General features: G+C 44.4%; 1 protein-coding gene across 2 annotated transcripts in view; it reads left to right on the forward strand.

The window, feature by feature from the left end:
- The first annotated feature begins 659 nt into the window (after positions 1-659).
- The window catches only part of LOC112229716 (potassium voltage-gated channel subfamily D member 3), a 294,564-nt gene continuing 269,104 nt past the window's right edge, over positions 660-26,119 (forward strand). For both annotated transcript variants that reach the window (XM_042304117.1, XM_042304118.1), the window contains exons 1-2: positions 660-1,242; positions 2,541-3,750. In XM_042304117.1, coding sequence (XP_042160051.1) covers positions 2,648-3,750 — 1,103 coding nt within the window. In that variant the 5' untranslated portion in view covers positions 660-1,242; positions 2,541-2,647. The remainder of the gene's footprint in view (positions 1,243-2,540; positions 3,751-26,119) is intronic.

The raw sequence follows: 26,119 nt of genomic DNA on the forward strand, positions 1-26,119 counted from the left end.
GACTGGGAAACATGCACAACCGAGCTCCATACAGGGCAGATCAACAGGTGCAACCAACGGACGGGGTGGGGGGGGGTGGCGAACTTCACGAAGAATAGCAGGCAGTGGGTTCTGAACAAGAATTCGGAACCCTTTAGAGACGATGGGCAAAGGGGCATGAGAGGGCTACCTGTGCACGTGCCTGCTCTATATGTCAAACCTATGATTGTTATTCTGAGAGGAGAGAATATGCCCCTGAAAATAGCTGATTAATGGCTTTGTATTATCAGGTGTAATGAGGTCCAGGCATTTATTTATGTTTCAAATGTTTCCTTGGTACTTCCATATATTTGTCTTGTTTAACAGTTCACTGCGTCATTGGAAGAAAGGCAATTATTACAAAACCCATAGTGTGAGACTTGACTTGATTTCAGTAGCCTAGCCTATAGTATTCCCTCATCTATAGCCTTCTGATAGGTGGAAATAAAAACAAAAAGAGTGATACAACCAGAGCCCATTTGAAAAACGAAACAAGTGGAAGAGGATGAAGATCAAATCATTTAAATGTTCTCTTTTTCATCCGTGAAATTGTTAACCTTGTCCTTCTTGATGCCTCGTTCTGAGTCCCAAGGCTATTGGTTTCCTGCCGCGCTTTTAGTAAAAAGCGGACACTGCTGCGAAGCGTTTCTCTCTTCCCGCTGTCCTCGGCTGCACACGGAGGCAAACCGAAAATTTAACCGCTAGAACGAGCAGTCGGGGAAATAAATAGAAGGAGTGACGGAGAAAGAGAGAGAGAGAGAGAGAGAGAGAAAGAGAGAGAAAGCAAGAGAGATGAAGCAAGACCGAGAGAGAGAGAAGCAGATATGGGGCGTTTATTAGAGTGAGATAACGGAGAAAGATAATCCTACCCCTGTCCAGCACTCTAAAATGTGCTAGAAGGAGAGCGATCCTCAGTGTAGTTTACCGCTTCCCACAGCAGAGGCGGTGGAGCGAAAGCCTTGCGTCGGAGTAGTGGGATTATCCCCTCTTTCTCGCAATGGAAACTGAATGAAAAACGTTGGACAGTTGTTTTAAACTCCAGTGCTTTCGCTTACAATTCTTGCCAAATCGCATCCTGCTATGTTATTCTCCTTTTATTTCAACTTCATATGTGGATTCGGAGGGACATTCTAAAAGGTAATCAACCTACGGCGCAACAGCTGCTCTACAAGTAGTTAGCCCCAGGAAAATCTCTTATTTTTGTGGATGCAGAAATGTGCATGGGTAAGTGCATTGTATTACCATGAACAGAAACCTAAATGATGGATGTTTATGTAGGAATTGGTTTAGTTTGCTTCAGCAAGGCAGCATCTGTATTCTCATAACACTAATGCAGCCAAATGACTGTAAAAGCTTTCGATTTTGAGAGAACTGACAAAGTCGTAGGCCATTTTATGGGGCTTGGTTATGTTTGTCTATATAGATGGATACATTTTTTTCAAACTGAGAAATTGAGGGGCAAATACAACAATGTCAGTAGAACCTAAATTCGAGATGACAAGGTATCCATTTATTTAGCCACTGGCTATACCTCCAAAGGAAACAATGGGTCGCACACCCTTTGGAAATGTTCTGTTAGTTTTGACTCAACAGGTACTGAACAACTTGACTGCCAGTCCGCGGGCTGCACCTCGGAGCCGTCTTTAACAACGGGTTCTACTAGAATTTAGGCCACTGAATTAGAACTACGCACTGTTTAAAAAAAAAACTGTAGGCTATGTCTTGGTCTGCCAAGCTGTGAAGGAGAAAATATGATTGGTTATGAATGTGAAACCTTCCATGACTTGGAAAGAGCGAGCAGGAAGATCCTGAACAATCCTATCTGGCTATTATATTTATATCATGCACAGAAGAGCAAACCCTGTAACCCAATAGAGGGAAAAAGTACATGCTATTTCCATTTCTTATATTACATCAGAGTAATTATGGGGAATGGATCTTTAAAGGATATTGCAATATGCCCTAGGCTTAAATTACACATATCATGATCAGATTAAGATACTGTAGGGTTATTCCTATTGGAAGTAATGTACTCTTTCCAGCTAGTTGGTGTCTATTACATGGAATTGTGTTTTCGTATAATTAAGTTGGTATGCATATTTTCTATGTTTTACATTTATACTACCCTACTATTTCACCTTGACACTACCTTGTTCATTTACATTTTAAAAACAATGTCGTTTTTTAATCATAATGCATTCATTTCTCTCTCTCTCTCACACACTCACTACTCTCTCCATCATCCTCCTCTCCTGCTTCTCCCACCTCTCCCTCTCTCTTCCCCTCCCACCTTTCCCCCACTGTCTCTCTCTCCCACCTCTCCCTCTCTCTTCCCCTCCCACCTTTCCCCCACTGTCTCTCTCTCCCACCTCTCCCTCTCTCTTCCCCTCCCACCTTCCCCCACTGTCTCTCTCTCACCCCTCTCCCCCTCTGTCTCCCCCTCCCATCTTTCCTGCTGTCTTCCCTAACCCCCACTGTCACCCCTTCCCACCTTTCCCCTCTCTCTCACCCCTCCCCCACAGTCTTCCCCCACCCCTGCCTCTCTCCAGATGGTGAGTGAGCTGAAGCCAAGCTGGTTGTGAAGGTGCTGGTGGACTTGTCCCTGTCCTCGCCCCAAGCCAGACTCACCATGGCGTCGGGAGTAGCGGCGTGGCTGCCCTTCGCCCGCGCTGCTGCTATTGGCTGGATGCCCGTGGCCAACATGCCCATGCCCATCGCCCCCACCGAGAAGAACAAACGCGCAGACGAGCTCATCGTCCTAAATGTAAGTGGACGCCGATTTGAGACCTGGAGGAATACGCTAGATAGATATCCCGACACCTTACTGGGCAGTTCAGAGAAAGAGTTTTTCTACAATGAGGAGACCAAAGAGTACTTTTTTGACCGAGACGCGGATGTGTTCCGCGCTGTTCTCAACTTCTATCGCACGGGCAAGCTGCATTACCCTCGCTCCGAGTGCATCACGTCCTACGACGAAGAGCTGTCCTTCTTTGGGATCATCCCTGAGATCATCGGAGACTGCTGCTACGAAGAGTACAAGGACCGTAGGCGTGAGAACCAAGAGAGACTGATGGATGATGACGAGGACAAGAAAGATGCCAAGCTTCCCAATATGACGTTCAGAGAGACCATGTGGAGGGCCTTCGAGAACCCTCACACCTCCACCATGGCCCTGGTGTTCTACTATGTCACCGGCTTCTTCATCGCCATCTCAGTCCTCACCAACGTGGTGGAGACGGTGCCTTGCGGTGCCACCCCTAACACCAAAGAGGTGACGTGTGGCGATCGCTACACAGTAGCCTTCTTCTGCATGGACACGGCCTGCGTCCTCATCTTCACAGTAGAGTACCTCATGAGACTGTTTGCTGCGCCAAGCCGCTACCGCTTCATGCGCAGCGTGATGAGCATCATCGACGTGGTGGCCATCTTGCCCTACTACATTGGCTTGGTGATGACAGACAACGAGGATGTGAGCGGGGCCTTCGTGACGCTCCGGGTCTTCCGGGTCTTCCGTATCTTCAAGTTCTCCCGTCACTCTCAAGGGCTGCGCATCCTGGGGTACACGCTGAAGAGCTGCGCCTCAGAGCTGGGCTTCCTCCTCTTCTCCCTCACCATGGCCATTATCATCTTCGCTACCGTTATGTTCTACGCCGAGAAAGGTTCCACGTCGAGCAAGTTCACCAGCATCCCAGCCTCATTCTGGTACACCATCGTTACTATGACGACACTTGGGTAAGGGGAAAAGCTTCTGTTTTTGTGCGTGTGCGTGTTGTCTGTTTATCTATCTGTGTACTCTTTATCTGTGCTGGAAATGGATGGATGGATTTCACCTAGACAACACAAAGCAGGCAGGGTAATATGTCCTGTCTGTTCATGCCATGGTTGTAACGTCACTGCCATGAGTACAGGGGAATCTTGTACCTCATGATGGATCCAGAACATTGGCACAAAGTCACACTGTCATACTGTTCCAAATGTTGTCCTCTGTGTATCTCCTCATCGAACACTAGGGCAGAGAGAGTGGCAGAGGAGATGTCCTGTTCTTTTACAGTAATGCCTCTGCCAACGCTACTGTCTGCTCTTTACACACTACCTGTGGGAGAGAGCCCAGAGGACTGCTGAGGGGAGAGAGTGGGGGGAGGAGTGAGGGAAAGAGGGAGGAAGGATATCAGAGAAAGAGAGAGAGAGGGGGAGAGAGAGATTAGAGATAGAAGGAGAGAGAGACTGATATTGAAGTGGATGGAAAAGGTGGAAAAGGTAGAGTAGAGTAGGGTTGGGCGATATTACAATAGCATCGTCTATCAATGATGATTGACAGCCATCGTCGATGGTGACGACATCGTGATGTGCACTTGACTGGCACTGCGCATCATGGCAGCACACAAGTGACATTCTGAGTAATAAGCCTATTCATATTTGCTGTAGCCTATTTCAATAAATATGTTATATACACAACGCAAGAGAGGAATGTAAGGCCAGACAGAGCGGAGCATTTCACCAAATCAACACAAAATGTCCAGTCAGGAAATATTGTTAAGCTCTCGCTCTCTCTGTCAGTTGAATGGGCCTTGGGCTATAGCTTAAACCTATTATTATTTATTTTTTATGGACACTGTTTAACTATCTTGTGTCTAGCTGTTAAAAAAATAACCTACAGTGCATCAGAAAGTATTCAGACACCTTGACTTTCTCCACATTTTGTTATGTTACAGCCTTATTCTAAAATGGATTAAATCGTTTTTCCCCCTCATCAATCTACACACAGTACCCCATAATGACAAAGCAAAAACAGGTTTTTAGAAATGTTTGCAAATGTATTCAAATGGAAAAACTGCAATATTACATTTACTTAAGTATTCAGACCCTTTACTCAATACTTTGTTGAATTACCTTTGGCAGCAATTACAGCCTTGAGTCTTCTTGGGTATGACGCTACAAGCTTGGCATATCAGTATTTGGGGAGTTTTTCCCATTCTTCTCTGCAGATCCTCTCAAGCTGATCCTCTCAAGGGATGTTTGATCGGGTTCAATTCCAGGCTCTGGCTGGGCCACTCAAGGACATTCAGAGACTTGCTCCGAAGCCACTCCTGTGTTGTCGTGGCTGTGTGCTTACGGTCTTTGTCCTGTTGGAAGGTGACCCTTTGCCCCAGTCTGAGGTCCTGAGGGCTCTGGAGCAGGTTTTCATCAAGGATCTCGCTGTACTTTGCTCCGTACATCTTTCCCTCGATCCTGACTAGTCTCCCAATCCCTGCCACTGAAAAACATCCCTACAGCATGATGCTGCCACCACCATGCTTTACCGTATTAACAGGTGATGAGCGGTCCCTGGTTTCCTCCAGACGTGAAGCTTGGTATTCAGTCCAAAGCGTTCAATCTTGGTTTCATCAGATGGTCTGAGAGTCCTTTAGGTGCTGTTTGGCAAACTCCAAGCAGGCTGTCATGTGCCTTTTACTGAGGAGTGGCTTCCATCTGGACACCCTACCATAAATACCTGATTAGTGGAGTGCTGCAGAGATTGTTGTCCTTCTGGAAGGTTCTCCCATCTCCACAGAGGAACTCTGGAGCTCTGTCAAAGTGACCACCAGGTTCTTGCTCACCGCCCTGACAAACTGAGCAATTGGAGGAGAAGGGCCTTGGTCAGGGTGGTGAGCAAGAACCTGGTGGTCACTTTGACAGAGCTCCAGAGTTCCTCTCAGATGGAAGCCACTCCTCAGTAAAAGGCCAGCTCTAGGAAAAGTCTAGGTGGTTCCGAACTTCTTCCATTTAAGAATGATGGAGGCCACTGGGTTCTTGGGGACCTTAAATGCAGCAGAACATTTTTGGTACCCTTCCCCAGATCTGTGCCTCAAGATAGTCTTGTCTCGGAGCTCTATAAACAATTCCTTCGATCTCATGGCTTGGTTTTTGCTCTGACATTCACTGTCAACTGTGGGACCATATATAGACAGATGTGTGTCTTTGCAAATCATGTCCAATCAATTGAATTTAAATAAGGTATTTCTGTTTTTTTTATTGATAAATTTGCTAAATTCTAAAAACCTGATTTTCCTTTGTAATTATGGGGTATTGTGTGTAGATTGGTGAGGTGAAAATAATGATGGAATTCATTTTACAATAAGGCTGTAACGTAACAAACTTTGGAAAAAGGGGTCTGAGTACTTTCGGAATGCACTGTAATTTAGCTTCTCTCTCCATTCAATAGAAATATGACTTTGGGCTATAGGTTACGCTTTTGGTTTTCTCCCAAACAATGAAACTAACCGAGTTCCATATCAATACGTTTTTTGAATAGCCTAAAACATTTGTCAGGGGACTAATAATGAGAGCGAACAAACAATATCTGAAGCCTATACTAAAATCAAATGACAAGTTGAATCAAGTTTAAGCTTATTAAGAAATAAATGATCCATCCAGGTCGGGATAATCCCTCCATGCGAGTTTGAAAACCTAATGGCTAATAACCAATCCTCCTACTAGGCCTATTGTAAAAGCTTTAAGACAAAGGTAAAATTATGAACAGTAGTATATTTCATTTCCCAAACATTCTAGCCTGAGAAATTGTCCTAAAGTTGCCGCTTTCAAAAATAACAAGAATGAAAGACTAGCCTTGCCTAGACATAGGCTATTCTAAATCGCAGCAATATAAACAATATTATTTATTTACTGTTATTTTATGAGGCAAATAAATCAATGACCAGTTGTGAAGACGGTAGATAGATTGCGTCTATCCAGCCCACGATGTATGACCTAACTCACTACGTTAAGACAGCCCGTTCCTCATCAGACTCTCACTGCTCCAACGGTCGCTGCTCCAATGGTCGCTGCCTCAACGGTCGCTGCTTCAACAGTTGCTAATGGTCGCTGCTCCACTGGTCATTAACAGTCGCAGATGCAACGGTCGCTGATGCAATGGTCGCTGCTCCAACAGTTGCTAATGGTCGCTGCTCCACTGGTCATTAACAGTCGCTGCTCCAATTGTCGCTGCCTCAACGGTCGCTGCTCCAACAGTTGCTAATGGTCGCTGCTCCACTGGTCATTAACAGTCGCTGCTCCAACGGTCGCTGCTCCACTGGTCATTAACAGTCGCTGCTCCAACGGTCGCTGCTCCAACGGTCGCTGCTTCAACGGTCGCTGCTCCAACAGTTGCTGCTTCAACGGTCGCTGCTCCAACAGTTGCTAATGGTCGCTGCTCCAACAGTTGCTAATGGTCCACTGGTCATTAACAGTGCTGCTCCAACACTGGTCACTGGTCATTAACAGTCGCTGCTCCAACAGTGGTGCTCCACTGGTCATGGTCGCTGCTCCACTGGTCATCCACTGGTCATTAACAGTCGCTGATGCAACGGTCGCTGCTTCAACGGTCGCTGCTCCAACAGTCGCTGCTTCAACGGTCGCTGCTCCAACAGTTGCTAATGGTCGCTGCTCCACTGGTCATTAACAGTCGCTGCTTCAACGGTCGCTGCTCCAACAGTTGCTAATGGTCGCTGCTCCACTGGTCATTAACAGTCGCTGCCTCAACGGTCGCTGCTCCAACAGTTGCTAATGGTCGCTGCTCCAAAGGTCATTGATCCAACGGTCGCTGCTCCAACAGTTGCTAATGGTCGCTGCTCCACTGGTCATTAACAGTCGCTGCTCCAACGGTCGCTGCTCCAACGGTCGCTGCTTCAACAGTTGCTAATGGTCGCTGCTCCACTGGTCATTAACAGTCGCTGATGCAACGGTCGCTGCTCCAACGGTCACTGCTCCAAAGGTCATTGATCCAGCGGTCACTGCTCCAACAGTCGCTGCTCCAACAGTCGCTGCTCCAACGGTCGCTGCTCCAACGGTTGCTAACGGTCGCTGATCCAACAGTCGCTGCTCCAATGGTTGCTAACGGTTGCTGATCCAACAGTTGCTGCATCAACGGTTGCTAACGGTCGCTGATCCAACAGTCGCTGCATCAACGCTCAATTGGGTTGAGGTTGGGTGATTGTGTAGGCCAGGTCATCTGATGCAGCACCATCACTCTCCTTCTTGGTCAAATAGCCTTTACACAGCCTGGATGTGTGTTTTGGTCATTGTCCTGTTGAAAAGCAAATGACAGTCGCACTGAGCGCAAACCAGGATGGCATGGCGTTTCGCAGCAGGCCTGATTCACGCAGTCTCCTCTGAACAGTTGATGTTGAGATGTGTCTGTTACTGGAACTCTGTGAAGCATTTATTTGGGCTGCAATCTGAGGTGCAGTTAACTCTAATGAACGTATCCTCTGAGGCAGAGGTAATTCTGGGTCTTCCTTTCCTGTGTCGGTCCTCATGAAAGCTAGTTTCATCATAGCGCTTGATGGTTTTTGCGACTTTCAAAGTTCTTAAAATGTTCCGGATTAACTAACATTCATGTCTTAAAGTAATGATGGACTGTCGTTTCTCTTTGCTTATTTGAGCTTTTCTTGTCATAATATGGACTTGGTCTTTCACCAAATAGGGCTATCTTCTGTATACCACCCCTACCTTGTCACAGCACACACAACTGTTTGGCTAAAAGCATTAGAAGGAAAGAAATTCCTCCTGTTAATTAAAATGCATTCCAGGTGACTACCTCATGAAGCTGGTTGAGAGAATGCCAAGAGACTAGGCCTCCATAATCGCCGACCTCAAAACCTGCAGGCTGTGTAAGGGCTATTTGACCAAGAAGGAGAATGATGGAGTGCTGCATCAAATGACCTAGCTTCCAGAATCACCCGACCTCAACCCAATTGAGATGGCTTGGGATAAGTTCGACCGCAGAGTGGAGGAAAAGCAGCCAACAAGTGCTCAGTAGATGTGGGAACTCCTTCAAGACTGTTGGAAAGCATTCCAGGTGAAGTTGGTTGAGAGAATGCCAAGCATGTGCAAAGCTGTCATCAAGGCAGATGGTGGCTACTTTGAAGAATCTCAAGTATAAAATCTATTTTGTTTTGTTAAAAAAAAAAAATTGGTTACTACATGATTCCATATGTGTTATTTCACAGTTTCGATGTCCTCACTATTATTCTACAATGTAGAAAATAGTTTAAAAAAAGGGGAAGACCCCTTTTGCCACAAATCTTTAACTTCCTGACTGATTTCTTGAGATGTTGCTTCATTATATCCACATCATTTCCCTTCCTCGTGATGCCATCTATTTTGTTAAGTGCACCAGTCGCTCCTGCAGCAAAGCACCCCCAAAACATGATGCTGCCACCCCTGTGCTTCATGGTTGGGGCTTGCAAGCCTCCCCCTTTTCCTCCAAACATAACGATGGCCATTATAGCCAAACAGTTCCATTTTTGTTTCATCAGACCAGAGGACATTTCTCCAAAAAGTACGATCTTTGTCCCCATGTGCAGTTGCAAACCGTAGTCTGGCTTTTTTTATGGCGGTTTTGGAGCAGTGGCTTCTTCCTTGCTGAGCGGCCTTTCAGGTTATGTTGATATAGGACTCGTTTTACTGTGGATATAGATACTTTTGTACCTGTTTCCTCCAGCATCTTCACAAGGTCCTTTGCTGTTGTTCTGGGATTGATTTGCACTTTTCGCACCAAAGTACGTTCATCTCTAGGAGACAGAACACGTCTCCTTCCTGAGCGGTATGACGGCTGCGTGGTCCCATGGTGTTTCTACATGCATACTATTGTTTATACAGATGAACGTAGTAACTTCAGGCATTTGGAAATTACTCCCAAGGATGAACCAGACTTGTGGAGGTCTACAATTTCTTTTTTGAGGTCTTGGCTGATTTCTTTTGATTTCCCATGATGTCAAGCAAAGAGGCACTGAGTTTGAAGGTAGGTCTTGAAATACATCCCCACCTCCAATTCACTCAAATGATGTCAATTAGCCTATCAGAAGCCATAGGCTATTCTCAATCACATCGTTATGACAGATTGAACAGACACTATTAATAAAGGAGGAAGAGGCAATTGAAGCAATTATTATCCATGACATCATTTTCTGGAATTTTCCTAGCTGTTTAAAGGCACAGTCAACTTAGTGTATGTAAACTTCTGACCCACTGGAATTGTGATACAGTGAATTATAAGTGAAATAATCTGTCTCTAAACAATTGTTGGAAAAATGACTTGTGTCATGTACAAAGTAGATGTCCTAATCGACTTGCCAAAACTATAGTTTGTTAACAGGAAATGTGTGGAGTGGTTGAAAAACGAATTTTAATGACTGCACCCTAAGTGTATGTAAACTTCCTACTTCATCTGTATACACATTATACATATATGAGATACTCAAGGTCCAATGCAGCTGTTTTATCTCAATATCAAATCATTTTTGGGCAACAATGAGATATATCATAATGTGGAAATATATATAAAACACAGGAAATCGCATTTTTGACTGTACTGGGCTTTTAAGCTTATTAAAAAATAAATGATCCCTCCATGCTAGGTTGAAAAGGAAATGGCCAATCCTACTACTAGACCTATCAGAAATGCTTTAAGATAGTAACAGTTATGAACAGTAGATTATTTCCCAAATATTCAGATACGCTAAGAAGGGAGTTTCCTAAAGTTGCCGCTTTCAAAAAGAACAAAAATGCAAGTCGGATCCTATAGGCCTAGCCATAGGCTATTCTCAATCACACCTTTATGACAGAAGTCGGATCCTATAGGCCTAGCCATAGGCTATTCTCAATCACAACTTTATGACAGAAGTCAGATCCTATAGGCCTAGCCATAGGCTATTCTCAATCACAACTTTATGACAGAAGTCGGATCCTATAGGCCTAGCCATAGGCTATTCTCAATCACATCTTTATGACAGAAGTCGGATCCTATAGGCCTAGCCATAGGCTATTCTCAATCACATCTTTATGACAGAAGTCGGATCCTATAGGCCTAGCCATAGGCTATTCTCAATCATATCTTTATGACAGAAGTCAGATCCTATAGGCCTAGCCATAGGCTATTCTCAATCACATCTTTATGACAGAAGTCGGATCCTATAGGCCTAGCCATAGGCTATTCTCAATCACATCTTTATGACAGAAGTCAGATCCTATAGGCCTAGCCATAGGCTATTCTCAATCACATCTTTATGACAGAAGTCAGATCCTATAGGCCTAGCCATAGGCTATTCTCAATCACATCTTTATGACAGAAGTCAGATCCTATAGGCCTAGCCATAGGCTATTCTCAATCACATCTTTATGACAGAAGTCAGATCCTATAGGCCTAGCCATAGGCTATTCTCAATCACATCTTTATGACAGAAGTCGGATCCTATAGGCCTAGCCATAGGCTATTCTCAATCACATCTTTATGACAGAAGTCAGATCCTATAGGCCTAGCCATAGGCTATTCTCAATCATATCTTTATGACAGAAGTCGGATCCTATAGGCCTAGCCATAGGCTATTCTCAATCACATCTTTATGACAGAAGTCGGATCTTATAGGCCTAGCCATAGGCTATTCTCAATCACATCTTTATGACAGAAGTCAGATCCTATAGGCCTAGCCATAGGCTATTCTCAATCATATCTTTATGACAGAAGTCGGATCTTATAGGCCTAGCCATAGGCTATTCTCAATCACATCTTTATGACAGAAGTCGGATCCTATAGGCCTAGCCATAGGCTATTCTCAATCACATCTTTATGACAGAAGTCAGATCCTATAGGCCTAGCCATAGGCTATTCTCAATCACATCTTTATGACAGAAGTCGGATCCTATAGGCCTAGCCATAGGCTATTCTCAATCACATCTTTATGACAGAAGCAATTATTATCCAGTTGTGAAGACGGTAGATTTAGCTTCTATCCAGCCAATGATTTATCCTAACTCACTACAGTAAGACAGCAGCCTGTTCGTCATCGGTTGACCGTCACTTTGCTCCGTCGTGTGCGGGCCACACAGACACAGACGTACACATACCTGTTCCATGCTGAAGCACCACCAGAAAGGGATATTAGAAAAGATTAGTCTCTCCCCAGGCTATCAGCAACATTATATTTCATCATGATTCGTCCAATTCATCCATGCAATTAAAAAAAATATATGTTTTGTCCACACACACACATAAACGTTTTATGAATAAATATCACGATAGGACAAAGGTTGACATCGCATAACCCTAACACACACACACACACACACACCTGTCGCAGTGCCACTGCCGCCCATTAGGCCAGATGATGATGTGTTGTATGAGCGAGTGTGAGAGTGTGTTTGAGTCCATGTGTGAGTCAGACTGAGGGAGAGGCTGACAAATTGTTCTGTCCTCTTAAATTTCACTGCTGTAGACAAGAGCACTAGACAGACCCAGACAGACCCTGTCTAAGCCATAGACAGAGCCACATAGACAGGTAGCCATAGACATGCCATAGACAGAGACATAGACAGGCCACAGACAACTAGACAGAGACATAAACAGGCCACAGACAGAGAATCATCGACATTTCACAGACAGGAGCCATAGACAGAGCCATAGATAGGCCACAGATAGAGAGCCATAGACAGGCCATAGACAGAGCCATAGAGCCATAGACAGAGCCATAGAGAGCCATAGACAGGCCACAGACAGAGAGCCATAGACAGGCCACAGACAGAGAGCCATAGACAGGCCACAGACAGAGAGCCATAGACAGAGCCATAGAGAGCCATAGACAGGCCACAGACAGAGAGCCATAGACAGGCCACAGATAGAGAGCCATAGACAGGCCACAGATAGAGAGCCATAGACAGGCCACAGACAGAGAGCCATAGACAGGCCACAGACAGAGAGCCATAGACAGGCCACAGACAGAGAGCCATAGACAGGCCACAGACAGAGAGCCATAGACAGAGCCACAGAGGTGATGAAAGGGTAGCAGTAACTCATTGGTTGGGTTTGGAGCTCCTGGCAACCTCCCATAAGACAGCCAGTCATCCCCTGTCACTCACGCTGACACTCTGTCATTGAGGATATGCTGTTAGCAGGGTTGTACTGTAGCCACTGTCACAGAGTGGATTTGCTGTTATCCCACCATGCAGAGTTATCCCACCATGCAGAGTTATCCCACCATGCAGTTATCCCACCATGCAGAGGCATCCTACCATGCAGTTATCCTACCATGCAGATATCCCACCATGCAGATTTATCCCACCATGCGGAGTTATCCCACCATGCGGAGTTATCCCACCATGCGGAGTTATCCCACCATGCGGAGTTATCCCACCATACGGAGTTATCCCACCATGCGGAGTTATCCCACCATACGGAGAAATCCCACCAAGCGGAGAAATCCTACCAAGCAGAGTTATCCTACCAAGCAGAGTTATCCTACCAAGCAGAGTTATCCTACCAAGCAGAGTTATCCTACCAAGCAGAGTTATCCTACCAAGCAGAGTTATCCTACTCAGCAGAGTTATCCTACTCAGCAGAGTAATCCTACTCAGCAGAGTTATCCTACTAAGCAGAGTTATCCTACTAAGCAGAGTATCCCACTAAGCAGAGTTATCACACTAAGCAGAGTTATCCCACTAAGCAGAGTAATCCCACTAAGCGGATTAATCCTACTAAGCAGAGTTATCCTACAAAGCAGAGTTATCCTACCAAGCAGAGTTATCCTACCAAGCAGAGTAATCCTACCAAACAGAGTAATCCTACCAAGCAGAGTAATCCTACCAAGCAGAGTAATCCTACTAAGTAGAGTTATCCTACTAAGAAGAGTTATCCTACTAAGCAGAGTTATCCTACTAAGCAGAGTTATCCTACTAAGCAGAGTTATCCTACTAAGCAGAGTAATCCTACCAAGCAGAGTTATCCCACTAAGTAGAGTTATCCCACTAAGCAGAGTAATCCCAATAAGCAGAGTAATCCCACTAAGCAGAGTTATCCTACTAAGCAGAGTTATCCTACCAAGCAAAGACATCAGAACAACATACACTTGTGGGTTGAGCTTTAGTTCAGTGGGCTAATGTGGCATTGGAACCCAACCCGATTACTTACACAATGTTACCTTAGATGTACCTCAGGGATGCCTGGCCTGCAATCAATGTGAGCTATACTCTAATGACAGGTCACAATGTTGGTGGCTCATATCCTGAGTGAGACCTGAGATCCTGTGTGTGTGTGTGTGTGTGTGTGTGTGTGTGTGTGTGTGTGTGTAAGGGGGATTAGGGTTTTTGGGTTAGGTGTCTATGATTGTGAGTGCACAAAAGCGATTAGAGGTAGGTGCATACACTAGGACATTGTCTAATGTAGGTTACACGGTCGAGGCTTTTGCCAAATAGAATTACCACTCTAATTAATCAGAAAACTCATTTGGTTGTTTGAAGGTACTCACGTAACTACAGTAGCCTATAGTACCGGATATTGAGTGTAGCAGAATCAGTTATGCTGTATATTGTCATAAAGAATAGTTCTATCTATTTCTCCACCTATTAATCAGGGAGTGAAAACTCAGTTTTGCTCCCATTTATGTTCATTTGATTGATTGAGAGGAAAACTAGTTCATGCAGACATTGTTTTTATTTTGTCTTCTCTTCCATGCGCAGCTTGTCTCGTAGCTCCAGGGCACAGTGGAGTGTTGTTCACAGCTCTGCTCTGTTCTGCTCTGTTCCAACAGACTCTCATATCATCTGCTCTCCCATATTTAATTTACTGCTCACTTGTTGCTGGTCATGCCCCTGTGTTTTGTATAATTTCTCTCTCTCTCTCTCTTTCTCTCTCTCTCTCTTTCTCTCTCTTTCTCTCTCTCACTTTCTCTCTCTCTCTCTCTTTCTTTCTCTTTCTCTCTCACTCTCTTTCTCTCTGACTCTCTCTCTGACTCTCTCTCTCTCTCTTTCTCTCTCTCACTTTCTTTCTCTCTCTCTCTCTTTTTCTCTCTCGCTCTCTCTCTGTGTTATAAATAAAGATCCGTCCCAAGGCGACAGCTCTCTAAACCCAGACAGTGAGAAGAAGATGGCTGGTGTGTGTGAGTGCGTGTGTATCGTGACACAGCTTCAAATCAAATCAAATCAAAGTTTATTTGTCACGTGCGCCGAATACAACCGGTATAGACCTTACAGTGAAATGCTTACTTGCGAAAAAGGTGTGTGTGTGTGTGTGTGTAAATAAATAAAACAACGAAAATAAGAGTAGCAAGGCTATATACAGATACCTGTTAGTCAGTCTTATTGAGGTAGTATGTACATGTACTGTAGGTATTGTTAAAGTGACTATGCATATATGATGAACAGAGAGTAGCAGAAGCGTAAAAAGAGGGGTTGGCGGGTGGTGGGACACAATGCAGATAGCCCGGTTAGCCAATGTGCGGGAGCACTGATTGGTCGGGCCAATTGAGGTAGTATGTACATGAATGTATAGTTAAAGTGACTATGCATATAGCTTCCCGCCAGAGCTGCTGTAGCTCCATGTCCGAGACAGACAGTCATCTGTCACTGCTGTAGCTCCGTGTCCCAGTCAGACAGTCATCTGTCACTGCTGTAGCTCCGTGTCCCAGACAGACAGTCATCTGTCACTGCTGTAGCTCCGTGTCCCAGACAGACAGTCACCTGTCACTGCTGTAGCTCCGTGTCCCAGACAGACAGTCATCTGTCACTGCTGTAGCTCCGTGTCCCAGACAGACAGTCATCTGTCACTGCTGTAGCTCTGTGTCCCAGACAGACAGTCACCTGTCACTGCTGTAGCTCTGTGTCCCAGACAGACAGTCATCTGTCACTGCTGTAGCTCTGTGTCCCAGACAGACAGTCACCTGTGTCCCAGACAGACAGTCACCTGTCACTGCTGTAGCTCCCAGACAGACGTGTCCCAGACAGACAGTCACCTGTCACTGCTGTAGCTCTGTGTCCCAGACAGACAGTCACCTGTCACTGCTGTAGCTCGTGTCCCAGACAGACAGTCATCTGTCACTGCTGTAGCTCTGTGTCCCAGACAGACAGTCACCTGTCACTGCTGTAGCTCCGTGTCCCAGACAGACAGTCACCTGTCACTGCTGTAGCTCCGTGTCCCAGACAGACAGTCACCTGTCACAGCAGTCACCTGTCACTGCTCCGTGTCCCAGACAGACAGTCACCTGTCACTGCTGTAGCTCCGTGTCCCAGACAGACAGTCACCTGTCACTGCTGTAGCTCCGTGTCCCAGACAGACAGTCACCTGTCACTGCTGTAGCTCCGTGTCCCAGACAGACAGTCACCTGTCACTGCTGTAGCTCCGTGTCCCAGACAGACAGTCACCTGTCACTGCTGTAGCTCCGTGTCCCAGACAGACAGTCACCTGTCACTGCTGTAGCTCCGTGTCCCAGACAGTAATCTGTCACTGCTGTGGATCAAGACCAGTGTATTGTTTGTGTGACAATAATCCAGACATAATCAGAAATACATAATCCCTCAGCAACAATGAGCAATAAAGAAGGTGAGTAGGTATTTAGAGCACAGCTCCCCTCTCTCTCACTTTCTCTCTCTCACTTTCTCTCTCTCACTTTCTCTCTCTCTCACTTTCTCTCTCTCTCTTTCCCACTTTCTCTCTCTCTCACTTTCTCTCTCTCACTTTCCCACTTTCTCTCTCTCTCACTTTCTCTCTCTCACTTTCTCACTTTCTCTCTCACTTTCTCTCTCTCACTTTCTCACTTTCTCTCTCTCACTTTCTCTCTCTCACTTTCTCACTTTCTCACTTTCTCTCTCTCACTTTCTCTCTCTCACTTTCTCACTTTCTCTCTCTCACTTTCTCTCTCACTTTCTCACTTTCTCTCTCTCACTTTCTCTCTCACTTTCTCACTTTCTCTCTCTCACTTTCTCACTTTCTCTCTCTCACTTTCTCTCTCTCACTTTCTCTCTCTCACTTTCTCTCTCTCACTTTCTCACTTTCTCACTTTCTCTCTCTCACTTTCTCTCTCTCACTTTCTCACTTTCTCTCTCTCACTTTCTCTCTCACTTTCTCACTTTCTCTCTCACTTTCTCTCTCACTTTCTCACTTTCTCTTTCTCACTTTCTCTCTCTCACTTTCTCACTTTCTCTCTCTCACTTTCTCTCTCACTTTCTCACTTTCTCTCTCTCACTTTCTCTCTCTCACTTTCTCACTTTCTCTCTCTCACTTTCTCTCTCACTTTCTCACTTTCTCTCTCTCACTTTCTCTCTCACTTTCTCACTTTCTCTCTCTCACTTTCTCTCTCTCACTTTCTCTCTCTCTCTCTCACTTTCTCTCTCTCACTTTCTCTCTCTCTCTCACTTTCTCTCTCTCTCACTTTCTCACTTTCTCTCTCTCTCACTTTCTCTCTCTCTCACTTTCCCACTTTCTCTCTCTCTCACTTTCCCACTTTCTCTCTCTCACTTTCTCCCTCTCACTTTCTCTCTCACTTTCTCTCTCTCACGTTCTCACTTTCTCTCTCTCACTTTCTCTCTCACTTTCTCTCTCTCACTTTCTCTCTCTCACGTTCTCACTTTCTCTCTCTCTCTGTCTCTCTGTCTCTCTCGCTCTCGCTATTGCTCTCTGTCTCGCTCTCTGTCTCTCTCTGTTACTCTCTCTCTCTCTCTGAATATGGTGTAATACACACAATATCAGCATGCTGGACTGTATCAACTATCCAAGGCACTGCTTGTCCTGACAGACCATGAAACACTGGAACACACTGCAAGCTCTCTCTCTCTCTGTCACTCTGTCACTCTCTCTCTCTCTCTGTCACTCTCTCTCGCTCTCCCTCTCCCCTGTCGGTTGGTGGGTGCTAATGACTCCATGACAGTAGCAGGTTATCATGAGGAGGGAGGAAGGGAGGCAGAGAGAATAATATAGGTAAGGGGCAGAGAGAGGGTATAAGGGAGAGAGGGAAGAGGAAAAATAGATATTTTTAGAGACAGAAATAGGGAGTGGGATAAAGTGAGAGGGGGTAGTAATCTTTTTAATATGTAGTCCCCTGTGAGGATCCATCCTGATATTTGACTGGACCTTTATCATATTTCCCACTGGGGTACACAACGGGAACATGTTGTCTTGTAACAACCAGGCCAAATGTAAATCCCATTCAGGTCTGTGGGGAGTGTCGACAGCGGCACAGCCATTTAGGAAAGTGGAGTTTAGGAGGATTTACCTTCAGACAGACTACAGAGGGTTGTTAGTGAAATTGATTTTGACCTTTGAGAGGGCAGCAGCACGGTAGGATTTGTCATTTTGGCCTGAACCAATAAAATGAATATGTCTTCCGATCTGGGGAAGAGGGAGGTAGGGAAGGAGAGAGGGGGATAGGAGATGGAGAGAGGGAGGGAAAAGTAGTAGGAGACAAGAGGTAGTAGGAAAGAGAGCAGGAGAGGTAGAGACAGAGATAGAAATAGAAAGAGAGAGGGAGGAGAGGCTGGAATCTATGAGTCGACCTGAATGTGACCTTTTGTCTGTTTGGCGTATTTAGACTGACCTTTCCCAGTGACACACCCCTCTCTCCTTTCTCTCTCATGGAACCATGAAGAATGTCACAGAAATAGGAAAACTGCACAATAATGATGCTGCTCTGGCAGGCTGTTTGGAATTAGACTTATGGGACCTGGAGTTTTGTTGAAATGTGCCTTTTATATAACTGTAGTTTCTCCCTAATCTTGTTGAAGACTACACATGGTGAGATGATGTAGCTTAGCCATGATGGCCTCCTTGTTTAACTGGCGTTACAGCAATCTAAAATGGGAATCTGATGCTCAATTGGTAGAGCATGATGCTTGCAACACCGAGAGGGGGTTCGATTCCTGGCACTACCTGTACGTGATATGTATGCACGCATGACTGTAGGTTGGTTGTTATATGGTATTGTATGATGGGATGAGATGTAAGCATGGGAACAGTGTCCCAGCTGGGTTAGAAATGTATCTAACGTAGCAGGTGTAAAACAGTAAACGCCTGAAACTAGATACATACTGGTTTTGACGAGAAGGGGGAGGCTCTTTTCCTGTTCTACCAATCCAGTAAATGTGGAGGAGGAGTTAATATGGAGTGTCACCTTGTTAACGTCACAGGCTCTCTTTCCATTTCCCCTGAAAACTGGAACATCCGGTTGTTGAGGACTCAGCAGAAGCTGGTCAGAAATAGACATTCTTCCAGGAATCCTGGTGAGAACGTCGCTGATTGACGTCATGCGTACGTACCGTTGTTACTAATAGTCTTTCCTTATGTCCCTGAATTGCTTGTCATTGTGTATGATGTCCTATGAAACAGACAACAAATCTGATCAAGCATTTTGTCTATGCATGTATACAAATACATGAACAAACCCATTTCGAGATGCGATACAAACATTAGTTCAGGTCTCATGAAAGAGACCGCACAATACTAAGCTAGCTACAATCAGCTGCCATCAACGACAAAATGAAGAGGCTTCCGTTTTGACACTGGGTGTTTTGTTGGTGCTATACTGGCAATGGTCGGATGGATGTGATCACATTGTATTGTGATCATTAGCGTTCCCACAGCCCAGAGGCTCCCAATCACAGAGCACTTGTTTCTGATCACAGTTCCCACTGGATCAATAGCCTGCTCTCAGTCTCCTGGACTACCGGACAACGACCTCGGTCTGACGCTCACTCTATCTATCTGCTGCTACAGGCTACAGAGGTGTGTGTGTGTGTGTGTGCATGTGTGTGTGTTTGTGTGCGTGTGTGCTATGCTTGAGCGGTATACCGTATATCGAATACCGGGGTATTTTGAAATACAGATGGTATGAATTTGAAAACCATTAACAACAACAAAAATGTGTATATATATATATATATATATATATATATATATATATATATATATATATATATATATATATATATATATATATATATATATATATATATATATATATATATATATATATATATATATATATATAAACACTACCAGTCAAAAGTTTGTACACACCGACTCATTCAAGGGTGTTTCTTTATTTTTACTATTTTCTACACTGTAGAATACTATTAAAGACATCACAACTATGAACTAACACATATGGAATCATGTAGTAACCAAAAAAGTGTTAAAAATATATATTTTATATTCTTTAAAGTAGCCACCCTTTGCCTTGATGACAGCTTTGCACACTCTTGGCATTCTCTCAACCAGCTTCACCTGGAATGCTTTTCCAACAGTCTTGAAGGAGTTCCCACATCTGCTGAGCCCTTGTTGGCTGCTTTTCCTCCACTCTGCCATCCAACTTATCCCAAGCCATCTCAATTGGGTTGAGGTCGGGTGATTCTGGAGGCTAGGTCATCTGATGCAGCACTTCATCATTCTCCTTCTTGGTCAAATAGTCCTTACACAGCCTGCAGGTATGTTGGGTCCTGTCAAAAAACAAATGATAGTCCCACTATGCGCAAACCAGATGGGATGGCATATCGCTGCAGAATGCTGTGGTAGCCATGCTGGTTAAGTGTGCCTTGAATTCTAAATAAATCACTGACCGTGTCACAAGCAAAGCACCCCCACACCATCACACCTCCTCCTCCATGCTTCATGGTGTGAACCACACATGTGGAGTTCATCCGTTCACCTACTCTGCATCTCACAAAGACACGGTGGTTTCAAATTTGGGCTCATCAGACCAAAGGACATATTTCCACCGGTCTAATGTTCATTGCTTGTGTTTCTTGGCCCAAGCAAGTCTCTTCTTCTTATTGGTGTCATTTAGTAGTGGTTTCTTTGCAGCAATTCAACCATGAAGGCCTGATTCTCGCAGTCTCCTCTGAACAGTTGATGTTGAAATGTGTCTGTCACTTGAGCCCCAATGTCTGGGGCTGGTGACTCCAATGAACTTATCCTCTGCAGCAGAGGTATCTCTGGGTCTTCCTTTCCTGTGTCAGTCCTCATGAGAGCCAGTTTCATCATAGTGCTTGATGGTTTTTGCGACTGCACTTGGAGAAACATTCAAAGTTCTTAAAATGTTTGTGATTGACTGAACTTCATGTCTTAAAGTAATGATGGACGAGCTGTTTTTGCCATAATATGGACTTGGTCTTTTACCAAATAGGGCTATCTTCTGTATACCACCCTATCTTCAAATGCACCTTTATTTCACCTTTATTTAACCAGGTAGGCATGTTGAGAACAAGTTCTCATTTACAATTGCGACCTGGCAAAGATAAAGCAAAGCAGTTCGACACATACAACAACACAGAGTTACACATGGAGTAAAACAAACATACAGTCAATAATTCAGTAGAAAAATAAGTCTATATACAATGTGAGCAAACAAGGTGAGATAAGGGAGGTAAAGGCAATAAATAGGCCATGGTGGCGAAGTAAATACAATATAGCAATTAAAACACTGGAATGGTAGATTTGACAGTAGATGAGTGTGCGAAGTAGAAATACTGGGGTGCAAAGGAGCCACATAAATAAATAAATACAGTAGGGGAAGAGGTAGATGTTTGGGCTATTTATAGATGGGCTATGTACAGGTGCAGTGATCTGTGAGCTGCTCTGACAGCTGGTGCTTAAAGCTAGTGAGGGAGATTCTGTAAGAGTTTCCAGTTTCAGAGATTTTTGTAGTTCGTTCCAGTCAATGGCAGCAGAGAACTGGAAGGAGAAGCAGCCAAAGGAGGAATTGGCTTTGGGGGTGACAAGTGAGATATACCTGCTGGAACGTGTGCTACGGGTGGGTGCTGCTATGGTGACCAGCGAGCACAGATAAGGTAGGACTTTACCTAGCAGGGTCTTGTAGATGACCTGGAGCGAGTGGGTTTGGCGACGAGTATGAAGCGAGGGCCAGCCAACGAGAGCATACAGGTCGCAGTGGTGGGTAGTATATGGGGCTTTGGTGACAAAACGGATGGCACTGTGATTGACTGCATCCAATTTGTTGAGTAGGGTATTGGAGGCTATTTTGTAAATGACATCGCCGATGTCGAGGATCAGTAAGATGGTCAGTTTTACGAGGGTATGTTTGGCAGCATGGGTAAAGGATACTTTGTTGCGAAATAGGAAGCCAATTCTAGATTTAACTTTGGATTGGAGATGTTTTATGTGAGTCTGGAAGAAGAGTTTACAGTCTAACCAGACACCTAGGTATTTATAGTTGTCCACATATTCTAAGTCAGCAAGAGCGACAGCAATAGCCGTCCAGAGTAGGGATGCTGGATGGGCGGGCAGGTGAGGGCAGCGATCGGTTGAAGAGCATGCATTTAGTTTTACTTGTATTTAAGAGCAGTTGGAGGCCATGGAAGGAGAGATGTATGGCATTGAAGCTCGTCTGTAGGGTTGTTAACACAGTGTCCAAAGAAGGGCCAGAAGTATACAGAAAGGTGTCGTCTGCGTAGAGGGGGATCAGAGACTCACCAGCAGCAAGAGCGACATCATTGATGTATACAGAGAAGAGAGTCGGCCCAAGAATTGAACCCTGTGGCACCCCCATAGAGACTGCCAGAGGTCCGGATAACAGGCCCTCAGATTTGACATACTGAACTCTGTCGGAGAAGTAGTTGGTGAACCAGGCGAGGCAATCATTTGAGAAACCAAGGCAGTTGAGTCTGCCGATGAGGATGTGGTGATTGACAGAGTCGAAAGCCGTGGCCAGGTCAATGAATACGGCTGCACAGTATTGTTTCTTATCGATGGCAGTTAAGATATCGTTTAGGATCTTGAGCGTGGCTGAGGTGCACCCATGACCAGCTCTGAAACCAGATTGCATAGTGGACAAGGTACGGTGGGATTCGAAATGGTCGGTAATCTGTTTGTTAACTTGGCTTTCGAAGACCTTAGAATGGCAGGTTAGGATAGATATAGGTCTGTAGCAGTTTGGGTCAAGAGTGTCCCCCCCTTTGAAGAGGGAGATGACCGCAGCTGCTTTCCAATCTTTGGGAATCTCAGAAAGAGAGGTTGAACAGGCTAGTAATAGGGGTTGCAACAATTGCGGCAGATCATTTTAGAAAGAAAGGTTCCAGATTTTCTATGCCGACTGATTTGTAGGGGTCCAGATTTTGCAGCTCTTTCAGAGCATCAGCTGACTGGATTTGGGAGAAGGAGAAATGGGGAAGGCTTGGGCGAGTTGCTGTGGGGGTGCAGTGCTGTTGACCGGGGTAGGGGTAGCCAGGTGGAAAGCATCGCCAGCCGTAGAAAAATGCTTATTGAAATTCTCAATTATAGTGGATTTATTGGTGGTGACAGAGTTTCCTATCCTCACTGCAGTGGGCAGCTGGGAGGAGGTGCTCTTATTCTCCATGGACTTTACAATGTCCCAGAACTTTTTTGAGTTTGTGTTGCAGGAAGCAAATTTCTGCTTGAAAAAGCTAGCCTTGGCTTTTCTAACTGCCTGTGTATATTGGTTTCTATCTTCCCTAAAAAGTTGCATTTCAAGGGGGCTGTTCGATGCTAATGCAGAACGCCACAGGATGTTTTTGTGTTGGTTAAGGGCTGTCAGGTCTGGAGGGAGCCAAGGGCTGTATCTGTTCCTGGTTCTAAATCTTTGAATGGGGCTTATTTAATATGGTGAGGAAGAGGTTTTTAAAGAATAACCAGGCATCCTCTACTGACGGGGTTAGGTCAATATCCTTCCAGGATACCCGGGCCAGATCGATTAGAAAGGCCTACTCGCTGAAGGGTTTCAGGGAGCGTTTGAAAGTGATGCGTGGAGGTCGTTTGACCGCTGACCCATTACGGATGCAGGCAATGAGGCAGTGATCGCTGAGATCTTGGTTGAAAACAGCAGAGGTGAATTTAGAGGGCAAGTTGGTTAGGAAGATATCTATGAGGGTGCCCGTGATTACGGCTTTGGGGTTGTACCTGGTAACTGTTAATTGAAATGCATTCCAGGTGACTACCTCATGAAGCTGGTTGTGAGAATGCCAAGAGTGTGCAAAGCTGTCATCAAGGCAAAGGGTGGCTGTTTTGAAGAATCTCAAATATAAAATATATTTTCATTTGTTTAACACATTTTTGGTTACTAATGATTCCATATGTGTAATTTGATCATTTTGATCTCTTTACTATTATTCTACAATGTAGAAAATAGTAAAAATAAAGAAAAAATAAAGGTGTGTCCAAACATTTCACTGTTACTGTAAATATTATTTTTAAAGATTTGTCAAATAAATTATCTCAAGCTATGTATTTGGTTTGCAAACTTGCTAGCTTAGTGGCTAGCTTGAAATATCAAGTTTCTTGGTTACAGCAGATACAATCCCTGTTGCCTAATTAAAAAACATATATATATATGATGATATTACTGATGATGATGATAATACTGATGATGATGATATTACTGATGATGATGATATTATTACTGGTGATGATGATGATGATGATATTACTGATGATGATTATATCGCTGATGTTGATGATATTACTGATGATGATATTACTGATGATGATGATGATACTACTGATGATGATGATGATGATGATGATGGTATTACTGATGATGTTGATATTACTGATGATGATGATATTACTGATGATGATGATATTACTGATGATGACGATATTACTGATGATATTACTGATGATGATGATATTACTGATGATGACGATGATGATATTACTGATGATGACGATGATGATATTACTGATGATGATGATATTACGGATGATGGTGATATTACTGATGATGATGATGATATTACTGATGATAATGATATTATTGATGATGATGATATTACTGATGATGATGACGATGACGATATTACTGATGATGATGATGATGATGATATTACTGATGATGATGATATTACTGATGATGATATTACTGATGATGATGATGATATTACTGATGATGATGATATTACGGATGATGATGATGATGATGATTATGTTACTGATAATGATGATGATGATATTGATGATGATGATGTTACTGATAATGATGATGATGATGTTACTGATAATGATGATGATGTGCATGTATGTGTGTGTAGGTGAAGGTCAACTAAAAGTGTGTGTCTGTGTGTTTTATTTAGTAGGCCTTTGTAAAGGAATCTATCTATCTCTTTTTTTCTTTATCTTCTAAATATCTTCATATATATGTTCATTTTTGAAGGTGCTTCCTTTCTCTTTCTCTCTCACTCTTTTTCCCGACCTCTCTATGTGAGTCTTCTCTGTCTCTCTTCCGCCGCTCCTCTCTCTGGCTGTGACCTCCAGAGTGCAGGGCTTGCAGGGAATCAATGGGGACAGGAGGACAGCAGGATGTGTGTGCTTTAGTGGTGTCTGACAGCCGATAGACTGACCTCACTGGCTCTCTTCAAGCAGCAGAAAGGGGAAGAGATAAAAGAAAACACCAGTTATTTTTCACCTTTATCTCCACTTTTCTCTCCACATCTGTCTCCCTATCTCCATCTATCTGCTCTCTCTCCTCTCTCTCCCTATCTCCACCTCTCCTCTCTCTCTCTCTCTCTCTCTCTCTCTCTCTCTCTCTCTCTCTCTCTCTCTCTCTGTCTCTCTCTCTCTCTCTCTCTCTCTCTCTCCTCTCTCTGTCTCTCTCTCTGTCTCTCTCTCTCCTCTCTCTCTCGTGCTCTCTTCATCCCTCTCTCTCTCACTCTCTCTCTCTCGCACCTTTCTCTTTCTCCTCTCTCTCTCTCTCCATCTCTCTCTCTCTTTCTCCTCTCTCTCTGTCTCTCTCTCTTTCTCCCCTCTCTTTCTCTCTCTGTCTCTGTCTCTGTCGAGGGCTGGGTTGACTTTATGAAACACACACTGTCTCAAAGAAAGTTTTCCTTCGGCCCTGACAAGCTTCCTAGGAACTTTTTTCGTGACTTCACCTACCTTGTATTGATGAAGCTATGGATTCTGACATGACTCCGACATAGCCTTGTCACTCTTCCATCTTCACATGCTCATGTTTTCAAATGCTTGTATTTTGAAGAGTATGGCATTTGTCACAGGATTGATATACCCAGGTTGCCATTCTGTATGCACATATAAGAGAGAGGAAGTGTCCTTCAAAAACATTAAACCAAGTTTTTGTCTGGGACTTATTTCGGGATTAGCAATGCTAAAGCAGGATTAATTCTGTCATATGCTTGCTGACAACCCCAGCTGTGTGAAGAGTAGAAAAGTCGAGACAAGACTTAAACCACTAATAGATTACAGTAAGCCTTTTTCCTCAAAAGGTTGACTGGTGGCAGTATTAATTCAATTTCGCTACCCCTCTTCCACTTCTGTGCCCTGGTCTCGTTCTTCTGGTCTGATGGTTAACGATAGCTTCAACTGGCTGCTAATTCACAT

Source organism: Oncorhynchus tshawytscha, linkage group LG22 (genome assembly GCF_018296145.1).
Source record: "Oncorhynchus tshawytscha isolate Ot180627B linkage group LG22, Otsh_v2.0, whole genome shotgun sequence".
NCBI classification, from domain to species: Eukaryota; Metazoa; Chordata; class Actinopteri; order Salmoniformes; family Salmonidae; genus Oncorhynchus; species Oncorhynchus tshawytscha.